We start from the raw sequence: 12,455 nt of genomic DNA, 5'->3' as shown, positions 1-12,455 counted from the left end.
CTTATTATTTATTTGATTTTTAAAAACCGGATTGTTTGTCTTACAGATGTTAGTCTGGATTTTGTTGACTAATGTGTTCCTCTGTCTTCTGCATTTCCTATACACTAGTAGTTACATTTAATGACTACTTCAGATTCATTTAGGACCATTGTCTGGATCTGGTAATTCACCAAGGATTGCAAAACATTAATCTTTTAATTCTATCACTCATTTTAATTTATGAGTTAGAAATTTCTTATTACATGGTCCCTCTGAGTAACGTTTGTACAGGAAAGAGAAATGATGATTACTTCCCTTTATATACTAGTTTTGAGAGTATGCATTGGTTCCCTAGCATCCTCCACATATTTAAAATATTTGATGTTTCAGTTATTTGTGGTTATTATCCTTATTGATGCTCAAAATATTCCATTTTTAGCTAACAGGAGTCTCTGGAAGTTGACTTCTGAATTTTTTTACATGACCTTTATAGTCTTTAAGAGCTTCTTTGCTGCCAGACGTGGTGGCTCATGCCTGTAATCCCAGCACTTTGGGAGGCCCAGGCAGGTAGATCATATGAGGTTGGGAGTTCGAGATCAGCCTGACCAAGATGGAGAAACTCCATCTCTACTAAAAATACAATATTAGCTGGGTGTGGTGGCGCATGCCTGTCATCCCAACTACTCATTGCTACTGGGTTGGTCATTTTTTTTTAGACCTTTTCAGGGAACAATGTTAGGAAATTATTTTTCTTTTAAGATACAACACATGAGTTCATAATAATACTTTCAATTTAAATACGAGACTGCGAGAGTTTGTTTTGGTTGGTTGGTTGGTTGGTTGATTGTTTTTGAGACGGAGTCTCTCTCTGTCCCCCAGGCTGGAGTGCAGTGGCGCCATCTTGGCTTACTACAAACTCCGCCTCCCAGGTTCATGCCATTCTCCTGCCTCAGCCTCCCAAGCAGCTGGGACTACAGGCACCCGCCACCACGCCTGGCTAATTTTTTGTATTTTTAGTAAAGACGGGGTTTCACCATGTTGGCCAGCCTTGTCTTGAACCCCTGACCTCAAGAGATCCACCTGCCTCGGCCTCCCAAAGTGTTGGAATGGCGTGAGCCACTAAGGCCAGCCTAAAGTTTAATGTTATACTATTTATGTTTCAAAGTCAAATCTACAAGCAAGGAATATTCAGAGAAGTCTAGCTTGTATCCCTCTTCTCTGTACCCTGTTCTTTCTTCCTCCCCATAGTAACCTTTTTTTTTTAAAGTGTGTTTTATTCTTCCATTTAAAAGAATACATACATATTTGTCTTTTCCTCTTTCTTAGCTAAATGAGAGCATACTAAAATATTTATCTGTACCTCTGTGTTAAGTTTAAAAATATATGTATATCTGCATGAATTGCTTGGCATTTATAGGTGATATGGAGGCCCTTCTAGCTAATGGTGGAAACGGGTGGGAGAGGTGGACAACTAATAAGAATGTACCCTAGGTATCTCTCATCATTCAACTATAAACTACTACTACAGTTGAAGTTCCAAGATTCCATTTCTTTTTTATTTTTGATACGGAGTCTTGTTGTAAAGCCCAGACTGAAGTGCAGTGGCACGATCTCAGCTCACTGCAACCTCTGCTTCCCCGGTTCAAGTGATTCTCCTGCCTCAGCCTCCTGAGTAGCTGGGACTACAGGCGCATGCCACTATGCCCAGCTAATTTTTGTATTTTTAGTAGAGACGGGGTTTCACCATGTTGGCCAGGCTGGTCTCGAACTCCTGACCTCAAGTGATCCACCTGCCTCAGCCTTCCAAAGTACTGGGATTATAGATGTGAGCCACCAGGCCTGGCACCTAGATTCCATTTGTATCTCTGTTCTTAAGCAAAACTTTTTTCTCCTTAGACCTCAGATTTTCCTGTCCTGGATCCCAGCTGGACTGCTCAAGAAGAAATGGCCCTATTAGAAGCTGTGATGGACTGTGGCTTTGGAAATTGGTAAGTGCTTGGTGTTAAGAGTTATCCTGCCCTAGTGGGCTCAGAGAAGAAGCTGTTGTTGAAGAGTAAAGGAAGGAGCCTCAGAAAGAGAAAGTATATGTTGCTTTCCTATCAACCCATGATTTAGAGACAAGTTAGTCCCCTCTGTACATTATTTTTCCAGTGCCGAAATGTGTCACAAGGATATGGGATGTTTAGTGGTCCATGACTGAGCAGCTTTAAAAGGCCACTTTGGATATGTATCAACAATGGGAAGATTGATTATTCCTTTCTGAATAGTAGGGAAGTTTAGTTTTGTTAGTTATTACTCCCTTCTGATTTTATGAATTTTTGTTGGTTATAGATGCCCTAGTCATTTAAGTGAATCAGACTTTAGCTAGATGGTCATACCTAAGATTCAAGTTTCACAGACTTCCTGATAGCATTCTCTGTTTTTAGCTTTCAAACACCTGCCTTAGTCCAAGACCGGCTGAATTGAATAGCACTCATTGCTGTTGCCTTAGTGGGCAGCACCACTTAATACTACCACTTTTGTTTTTATCTTTTGGGAACACTTTCATATGGATGATTTTATTTTGTGAACTAGATAGCAGAGACATTATTGAATATATTTTGTTGGCAAATTATCTGAAGCCTACGGGGTTGAAATGATTTCTTGTGATTACGAAGCTTATTAGTGAGGGACTCTTAATTAGGTCCTCCCTGTCCTGACTTGCTAGTGTATATAACCTTTCTTGGTGTTCATCAGAATAAATTCTGCTGCTTCCCTTATGTCCAGGGACCTGAAGAAGCAGACCTGAATTTAGTTCACATTTTGCTTGTATTCATTCATTCAGTATTTATTAAGCATCATAAAATACGGTGTACAATGAGGAATACCAAAGGAGGTAGAAAAGTAATCACTTGTGAGGAGCTTGCTAGTCATCTTTGGCCTAGTTTTTCATTTTTTGCTTACCATGCTCTCTAACATAGGCTAATCCTCTCTGTCTGTCCTCCTTCCCTCTTAACAAAGAACATAAAAAAGACATAGCTTCTCTATCTACTGTGGGTAAGGCACTAAGTTTGGCAGTGAGTGGACCAGAGCTAAGAATTATGAGATGCATCCTGCCTTCAGGAAGCTTATAGTTTAGCAAGGGACTGAAAATATCTGTACGAGTGATTGAAGTACACAAAACAGCACAGTGATGTCTTAGGGGAAGACAAGTGAAGTGCTGTGGAAAAGAGACCTTGAGGAGAGGACTTCCACCTCTACCTCTCCATTACCTTGACTCAAGTGAGGGATTCTTTTTTATTAAGACAGTCTCACTTTATCACCCAGGCTGAAATGCAGTGGTGTGATCACAGTCACTGTAACCCTGAACTCTTGGGCTCAAGGGATCTTCCCTTCTCAGACTCCCAAGTAGTTGGAACAACAGTTGTGCACCACCATACTCAGCTAATTAAATAGCTTAAATAGCTTAGTGACTTAAATTTATTTAAATTAAATAGCTTAGTGACTTAAAATATCAAAAGAGCAAATGATGCTTTTACTATTATGTGGCAATGAAAGTACCACTTTCTTCTGTCTTTTTCCCATAATCCTCTAGGCAGGATGTAGCCAATCAGATGTGCACCAAGACCAAGGAGGAGTGTGAGAAGCACTATATGAAGCATTTCATCAATAACCCTCTGTTTGCATCTACCCTGCTTAACCTGAAACAAGCAGAGGAAGCAAAAACTGCTGACACAGCCATTCCATTTCACTGTAAGTGCTTCCCTATCTTGGTAAAAGACACTTAGCTCATCCTTGGGCCCTGTTCCAGTAGCAGATAAACAGTGATTTGATGAATTGGACAGCTAATGATATCACGGAAGATAGGAGGAGTTATATGGCAGCTATTAAGAGTGAGGATCGACCCAGCGTGGTGGCTCATGCCTATAATCCCAGCACTTTCGGAGGCTGAGGTGGGTAGATCACTTGAGGCCAGGAGTTCAAGACCAGCCTGGCCAACATGGGGAAACCCTGTCTCAACTAAAAGTGTAAAGATTAGCCATATGTGGTGGCAGACACCTATAATCCCAGCTAATGGGGAGGCTGAGGTAGGAGAATCACTTGAACCAGGTAGGCGGAGGTTACAGTGAGCCAGGATCATATCACTGCACCCCAACCTGGGTGACAGAGTGAGACTTCGTCTCTTAAAAAAAAAAAAAAGAGTCAGGATTATAATGTGGCAAAGAAGGAACATACTCTAAGGGTCAGAGTTCTATACGGGACATCAAGGTGATTGAAGCCAGTGTGTAGTTCCACCTACCTCCAGTCCTTTGAACATATCAGTTAACTTCAGTGCTTTCCTTTGTAAAATAAGATGTCAAAAAGGGAAAATCTTTTCTATGCTGTTATAAGTTTTTTTTCAGTCCCTTTGGAGAGCTTATGATTATACATACGAGTTGCTTAGAGAATACAGTATTTGACTCATTATTATGAATTGTCCCAGTGTCAAGTCTAAGAAGTGGTTTGTTATTTTTGTTCACTTGGTTTTGTCAGTGATGGTGAACTTTTTAATCTCGTACCTGTGGGACCAGTGGGTGTCTTAATAAAATATAACCAAAAACATGATGAATTACAAATGACCATCTTTCCTGAATGACTCCCAGGGCACAAGTAATAAGATATGAATGTTTTCCCTTCCCTTTTCTCTTTTCTCGTACTCTCTAGAAACAGTTTTATAGCTGACTAACTTAGAGGCTGGTAATACCTCCTTTTTTTTTGAGACAGAATCTTGCTCTGTCTCCCAGGCTGGAGTGCAGTGGCACAACCTCCGCTCACTGCAACCTGCACCTCCAGGGTTCAAGCGATTCTCGTACCTCAGCCTCCCAAGCAGCTGGTACCACAGGTGCATGCCACCACACCTGGCTAATTTTTTGTATTTTTAGTAGAGACGAGGTTTCGCTATATTGGCCAGGCTGGTCTCGAACTCCTGACCTTAGATGATCTGCCCGCCTTGGCCTCCCAAAGTGCTGGGATTACAGGTGTGAGCCACCGTGCCTGGTTGATACCTCCTATTTGGATAGCACTTTGATGTTAGCACTTGGTTTTCAAATTCATTACACTATTTGTTTCCAAACGGCAACCCAGTGAGATAGGCAGAGCAAGTGCTTTTGGTCTACGTTGGAGGAGACCGATGCAGAAAGGTTAGTTTGTGCAGGGTAATGGGACTACTGTGTGTTAGAGCTAGGACTTAATTCCAGCTAACTTCCAATTCTGGTGTTTGTTTTTTTCCTGCCTTTGGTGTTTGTTTGGTTTTTTTTTTTTTTTTTGCCTCTTAGTTGGATAAGTTTTGTAAATTGAGGTTCGTCCTAAGGGTTAAGGGAGCCAAAGCCAATGGTAAATATTTAGGTTCTGTAATATTAAAAGAAAAAAGCCATGGTTTCCTTTCATTTTAGAAAAGCAGAAATCAGAAGAAATTTCCCCATATTTACTTAAAGGATTGCCTGAGTCTTGGTTTTTCTTTTAAAAAAAAATGTATTTTCATAATACTTTATCTTTTTCACATTTCCTTCTATAAAAACCATTTAAAATTTTTTTATTCTTGGACTACTATTATGTCATTTTTTCATGCCAATATTGTATTAGTTAACTCAGAAAACTTCTAAATTCTTCCAGCTACAGATGACCCTCCCCGACCTACCTTTGACTCCTTGCTTTCTCGGGACATGGCCGGGTACATGCCAGCTCGAGCAGATTTCATTGAGGTAGGATAACTGTGTTTTTAGCACAAAGTAGGAAAAATTTGTTTGTATTTCTCATGAGCCTTCTATCTCACCCATAGATTCCATACCACTAAAAGGAGATTTTTCAAAGCACTGTAATTTGTAGGACGTTTAGGCAGCCACATTTTCTTACATTTGAGTGCCTTTTCTCACTTGTAAACATTTTCACATATGGAACAGGAAAAATTCTTTAAACAGCCTATTTCTAGCCGGGCACAGTGGCTTACACCTGTAATCCCAGCACTTTGGGAACTGAGAATGGAGGATCGCTTGAGTCCAGGTGTTCGAGACTAGCCTGGGCAACGTAGTGAGACCCTGTCTCTACAAAAAATAAAAAATTAGCTGGGTGTGGTGGTACATGCCTGTAGTCCTAACTACTTGGGAGGCTGATACAGGAGGATCACTTAAGCCTGGGAGGTTAAGGCTGCAGTGAGTGGTGATCATTCCACTAAACTACACCCTAGGCAACAGAGTGAGACCCTGTCTCCAAGAAAAGCCCCAGAAAACCCATTTCTTAAGTTGCATCTGCTGGCTTCTACTTCCTTAGGTATGAAATTCCTGTAGTCTGGTTCTTTTTTTTTTCTTTTTTCTTTTTTTTTTTTTTTGAGACAGTTTTTGCTTTTGTTGCCCAGGCTGGAGTGCAATGGCATGGTCTCGGCCCATTGCAACCTCTGCCTCCTGGGTTCAAGCGATTCTCCTGTCTCGGCCTCCCAAGTAGCTGAGACTACAAGTGCCTGCCACCATGCCTGGCTAATTTTTGTATTTTTAGTAGAGATAGGGTTTCACCATGTTGGCCAGGCTGGTCTCAAAACTCCTGATCTCAGGCAATCTGCCAGCCTCAGCCTCCCAAAGTGCTGGGATTACAGGCGTGAGCCACCGTACCTGGCCTGTAGTCTGGTTCTTATTGTACATCTAGGGGCTTTCAAGATTGTACTGTATCAGGGATTGGCAAACTTATTCTATTAAAGGCCAGATAGTAAATATTTTAGGTTTTGTATGCTATAAAGTTTCTGTTGTAACTATACTTTGTCATTATTGTGCTAAAGCAGCATTGGATAATATAAGAAGAAATGAATACGCCTGTGTTCCAGTAAAACTTTATGTATAAAAACAGACAGTAGGCTGAATAATAGTTTACTGATTCCTGTACAATATCCACAATTATATAAAGAATGATGAATGTGTATAAAAACTGTATGTTCTTTGCTCAGCTATGGAATTAAAGGACATGTGAATGTAACCACAAGTCTCTTGATTTATCATCTAATTCACAACTTGAAATATAGTTTGGCCAACTGCGGTAGCTTATACCTGTAAATCCCAGCACTTTGGGAGGCTGAGTCAGGCAGATTGCTTGAGCTCAGGAGTTTGAGACTAGCCTGGGCAACATGGCAAAACCCTGTTTTTCTACCAAAAAAAAAAAAACCCAAAACCAAAAATTACCTTGAGTGTGGTGGCAGGTCCCTGTAGACCCAACTGCTTGAGAGGCTGAGGCAAGAGGATATCTTGAGCCTGCGAGTTCGAGGCTGCAGTGAGCCAAGATCACACCACTGACTCCAGCCTGAGTGACAGAGTGAGACCCTGTTTCCAAAAAAAAAAAAAAAAGTGAATTGACTTTATTTATTTATTTATTGAAGAGACAGGATCTTGCTCTGTTTCCCAGGCACTCTTGAAACTCCTGGTCTCAAGTGATATTTCCACCTAAATCTCCTGAGTAGCTGGGATTACAGGTGCATGCCACTGTGCCCAGCTCAGACTAATTTTAGTTTTTAGAGCAGTATGTTTAGCTTCATTCCTAAACTCATAACTATTCCAATTTTTTGTTGTCACTACTGCTTGTAAGCCTCTTAGATTTTTCCCATGACTTCCTATTACCTGTGCCAGTATTGTGGCCTTTTGCCCTATTTAGACTTTTTTTTTAACAACTGTTTGCTTGTGTTTTTTCTGTTTACCTTTAAAGCATGGCTGCTGTAAAGACATTAATCAAAGCCAATGGGTTTGGGGTGGGGATTTTTTTGTTCCCCCAAACAGGAATTTGACAATTATGCAGAATGGGACTTGAGAGACATTGATTTTGTTGAAGATGACTCGGACATTTTACATGGTAACAGTTTATTTTGTCAAATGTTTATCAAGCGCCAACTGTGTAATGACACTGTCTTGGGTGCTGGGAATTGAAAGATGAATAGAACATGTCCCCTGCCCTTGTGGAATTCAAAAATCTACTGGTTAAGTTGCTGAACTTACTCTGTTGTTGGATTTTGACCACAATGAATAAGATTTGTAATGAGGGTAAACATATTGATTATATGATAGTAGTTGGAAATATCTTTTGGACTGTGTGATTTTTACTTTTATCTGAGATACGTCTACACTAAGGTAATTGGTTAAACGGCCCTCACTTGCATTCTTAGAAGGAAGGGAATCAATTTGAATTCTTGGGACTTCAGTAGCAACTGCTAACACTAAATGTTCACTATATTTTGTTACCCGAAATTTCCCCTAGCAAGGAAAAATAATGGAAATTCCTCAAAAGTTTTTAGGCCCAAATGGGGAATTTCTTGTTTCTCAGGACTGTTGAATTTTCAACACTGCTGAATTCTTTTTATGTGTTTGTTTTTGAGACAGAGTCTTACTCTGTTGCCCAGGCTGGAGTGCGGTGGTGCAATCTCGGCTCACTGCAACCTCTGCCTCCCAGGTTCAAGTGATTCTCCTGCCTCAGCCTCCCAAATAGCTGGGATTACAGATGTCTGCCACCATGCCCAGCTAATTTTTGTTTTTTTATTAGAGATGGGGTTTGTTTCGCCATGTTGGCCAGGCTGGTCTGCAACTCCTGACCTCAAGTGATCTGCCTGCCTCAGCTTCCCAAAGTGCTGGGATTACAGGCATGAGCCACGACGCCTGCCCCAACACTGCTGAATTTTAATCTTTGATTAGCCCTCTAAGGGTTTATGTTAACTCTTTTCCTAAAACTTAAGTGGTGAATGCCAAAGGGCTGTTAAGAGTAGATAGTTAGACTTTTGAGTCCCTTTTTTCCTTCTTTCCATTTTCAGTGAACTACATACTAATATATACTAATACTACATAATAATACCCAATCCTTTTTTTTTTTTTAATTTTAGTTCAGAGATCAGTAATTACCTATTGGAATCTGTATTTCCCAAACAACATCTTCATTATTTCTGTTAAATTTACATCCCAGGCAGGAAAGACAAGTAAAATACTTGTTAAATTATAAATCAAGTTTTCACGTTGCGTGAACTGGTACACGGTCCCTAAAAGGGGAACTTGATTCTTTTCTCTCCATAGAAGAGCTGCCTGGATATTTGTTATACCAGATCTAAGATAAAGAAATAGTCCTCATAAAAATTTTACCTTAAGAAATTTTTCTCTACACATTTCTTGAGCAGTGGGTTTTTTTTTTTTTTTTGGCAAAATTTTATTCCTCCTTTTCTCCCACACAACTATAAGGAAAGTCAAACTGACGCAGATTGAACTAAAAGAGGAAAGCTTGAAAGCAAACTACTTTAGCATTAACTAAATCCATTGTATTTATTCAGTCTTCCATGTGAGTCTTGTCAATCCCAGTGACTCATGTTGTCTTTTCTCACCTCTTGTGGTGTTCTCTTTGAAGGTAGTATGCAGACTGCCATTCAGTATTTCTCCTCATACACACCAGCTTTAATTAAAATGGTATTGTTTTCTGGCTTGTACCTTTCTTACAGAATGCCAGACTACTCTGCAAAAGGGGCAGCTTCATAAAAATAATTCTTTTGGATTCTGCTCAAAAATACCAAATTTTTGGCTGGGCATGGTGGCTCACACCTGCAGTCCTAGCACTTTGGGAGGCTGAGGCTGGATGATCACTTGAGGCCAGGAGTTCAATACCAACCTGGGCAACACAGTGAGACCCCGTCTCTTAAAAAAAAAAAACCCTTAGAACAAATTTTATAAGTATTATTAATTGTTTTTCCTCCTCCTTCCTGCTTTTTATTTTTACTTACATATCTATTTCTTACAGAATTTTAAAGTCAACATCTATAATGTTAATAATGGCTCGACTTGCTGAATCACTTCCCTAGAGCCTAATCTAAGGTCTTCATTCGTACTTCCCAACATTACTAAGAAAACTGTAGTAATGGTCGGTATTTAATTTCATTCTTCATTCTTCATGGGAGCAGGGCTTGCAGTTCCTTCTGGTTCACTTGAGGTCCTTTTTGTAATTAAGTGGAGATAAAAAGAAACAAGCGATTGTCAGCAATTTATAGTTCAGTTAGCTTTTCAAACCCATAACGTACTTTAGTGTATTCTCCCTGAAGTTTCTATAGCCCTGTAAATTATTGATTTTCATTTGAGCTATAACTGAAACTTATTAATCTTTATACATAGTAGCTTTAATACAACATAAATAATAATTCTTTCCCTCTGCCCCATAGTAAACTATAAGACGTTTATATGAGTGCTTTTATTATTATTTTCTTTTGTGACAGAGTCTTACTCTGTCACCCAGGCTGGAGCGCAGTAGTGTGATCTCGGCTCACTGCAACTTCTGCCTCCCAGGCTCAAATGATTCTCGTGCCTCAGCCTCTGGCGAAGCTGGAATTAGTGCCACCATGCCTGGCTAATTTTTATATTTTTAGTAGAGATGGGGTTTTGCCATGTTTGCAAGGCTGGTCTCAAACTCTTGGCCTCAACTGATCTGCCCATCTCTGCCTCCCAAAGGGCTGGGATTACAGGGGTGAGCCACCGCGTCCAGCCCTAAATGAATGCTTTTAAAAAGATGATAACACTTTAGATTTGGGTATGGTGGCTCACACCTGTAATCCCAACACTTTGAGAGGCCAAAGCGGGAGGATTTCTTGAGCCCAGGAGTTCAAGATCAGCCTAGACAACAAAGTGAGGCCCCCACCTCTAAAAAATAAAAAAGATGATAACATTTTAAAGAAGCTTGTCAGCACTGCAAATCAAAGGAATGACTTGCTCATGCCACAGAGAGGTATTTTGTTTACAGCTCTGAGTTCTTATAGTAGCTCCTGTGGCAGCATGACCATGTCCAGGGGCATATTGTCCCTGAGCTGTTACTCCCAGAACACTTAGTGAAGTGCACTAGGAGCCCATGGAAAGTCAGGAAGGAATAAAAAGACTTTATAAGCACACCTGGAACAGAGAGAGGGGCACAGATTTTGTGGAAATCAGGACACTGATTCAGCCTCTGGCTTGCTTCTGAGTCATGGTATAATCGTGAGTAAGTCCTTGGAATCTTGCCCCCTGTTTCTTTGTGTCCTCTGCCATTAAAGAAGAGGTGACACTGATTAGTCAGAGTGTAAATGTCTCTAATGAAACATGGTACATAATTCAGATTCATGTTATTACCATTCCATTATACCATTATATTCTTAATATTACTGAGCATCAACAACATTATTTTTATGGTTCCTCATTTAGAACTACTAGAAGGTTGCAGAATGTCTGGGTTTTGTATTTAGAACCTATCCAGAATATTGGCTGATGCCACCAAGACCTTTTCCTCACCCACACAAAGATTTTGCCTTGAATCATGGAATTTGTTTAATAATTTGGTTTGTGTGGTTCATTGCACACAATGGAGGGATAATTGCCTTGCAACCATACCAGAAGGCTTTCAGAATGTGTTTCAAATGGATACTGCGAGTGAAGCAGTATCCAGAGAAGAATAAGGAAGTTCCGTGATCCCTACTTGGTACTTACTCATATTTTATTGAAATAAGTGGAAATGTTTGGTTCAGAGAAATAGAGAAGACTCATATCTTAGAACTCTCTTGCCTCATGTGTGTTGTGAGATCTCAGTGCACATGCTTAGTGTAGTTCCTTCTTGCTGCCGTCTCTTTCCTCATCTCTTTTCATTTGTAAAAATTCTTCCTAAATTTTTGGAGTACTCTTTCCCTGAGTGTCTCAGCATCCTGAAGTCCTGGTTGTAGTGTCTTCTAAGTCATTGTTGCCCCATAACCCAGGCAAGCAAGAGGTATGATGAGCTCTTCCTATGTGTTGGGTCTGTGTTTCCACTACTTCTCAGGGTTGCACCTTAGTACAGTTCACAATTTCTTCTCCCTCTGTCTGGAAAGGTAATTTCAGCAAGTTGTCAATCCTAGGCATGCATCTGTGGACCTCTTCACCTCCCACTGTAGTTTTCAAATTGTATTTCTTTGGTGCATATTATTAGCCTTTAGATCCTTTAACAATTAGTAGAGCAGAGGTCCAGCCTGATCTCTGTGTATTCACCTACTGGCAGTTCCTTTCACTTTATAGTGATTTCACTTTTTTTTTTTTTGGAGACGGAGTCCTGCTCTGTCGCCCAGGCTGGAGTTCAGTGGCGCGATCTCAGCTCACTGCAAGCTCCTCCAACCAAGCTCCACCTTCTGGGTTCACGCCATTCTGCTGCCTCAGCCTCCCAAGTAGCTGGGACTACAGGTGCCCACCACCACGCCTGGCTAATTTTTTGTAATTTTAGTAGAGACGTGGTTTCACTGTGTTAGCCAGGATGGTCTCGATCTCCTGACCTCGTGATCCACCCACCTCAACCTCTCAAAGTGCTGGGATTACAGGTGTGAGCCACCATGCCAGGCCTGATTTCACTGTTTTATACATAGGATATTTTAGACATGAATACTATCAATAATAATTGCTAATACATATAGCATTTACTATTAGTTATCATTCTAAACCTTTCATATATATTAAGTCGTTTAATCCTCAAAACCT

General features: G+C 40.4%; 1 protein-coding gene across 5 annotated transcripts in view; it reads left to right on the top strand.

Annotated features, from left to right (window-relative positions):
- TADA2A (transcriptional adaptor 2A) overlaps window positions 1–12,455 on the top strand; it is an 80,528-nt gene that overhangs the window by 28,422 nt on the left and 39,651 nt on the right. For 4 of the 5 annotated variants that reach the window (XR_012088795.1, XR_012088796.1, XM_008011170.3 and 1 more), the window contains exons 5-8: window positions 1,876–1,967; window positions 3,554–3,711; window positions 5,611–5,699; window positions 7,749–7,821. Coding sequence is in view for 3 of the 5 variants with exons in the window: in XM_008011170.3 (XP_008009361.2) it covers window positions 1,876–1,967; window positions 3,554–3,711; window positions 5,611–5,699; window positions 7,749–7,821 (412 nt within the window). In the remaining 2 variants the exon portion in view is untranslated. The remainder of the gene's footprint in view (window positions 1–1,875; window positions 1,968–3,553; window positions 3,712–5,610; window positions 5,700–7,748; window positions 7,822–12,455) is intronic. The other variant, XM_008011171.3, reaches the window with a different exon arrangement.

Source organism: Chlorocebus sabaeus, chromosome 16 (genome assembly GCF_047675955.1).
Source record: "Chlorocebus sabaeus isolate Y175 chromosome 16, mChlSab1.0.hap1, whole genome shotgun sequence".
NCBI classification, from domain to species: Eukaryota; Metazoa; Chordata; class Mammalia; order Primates; family Cercopithecidae; genus Chlorocebus; species Chlorocebus sabaeus.
This window is presented reverse-complemented; position numbering and strand designations above follow the sequence as displayed.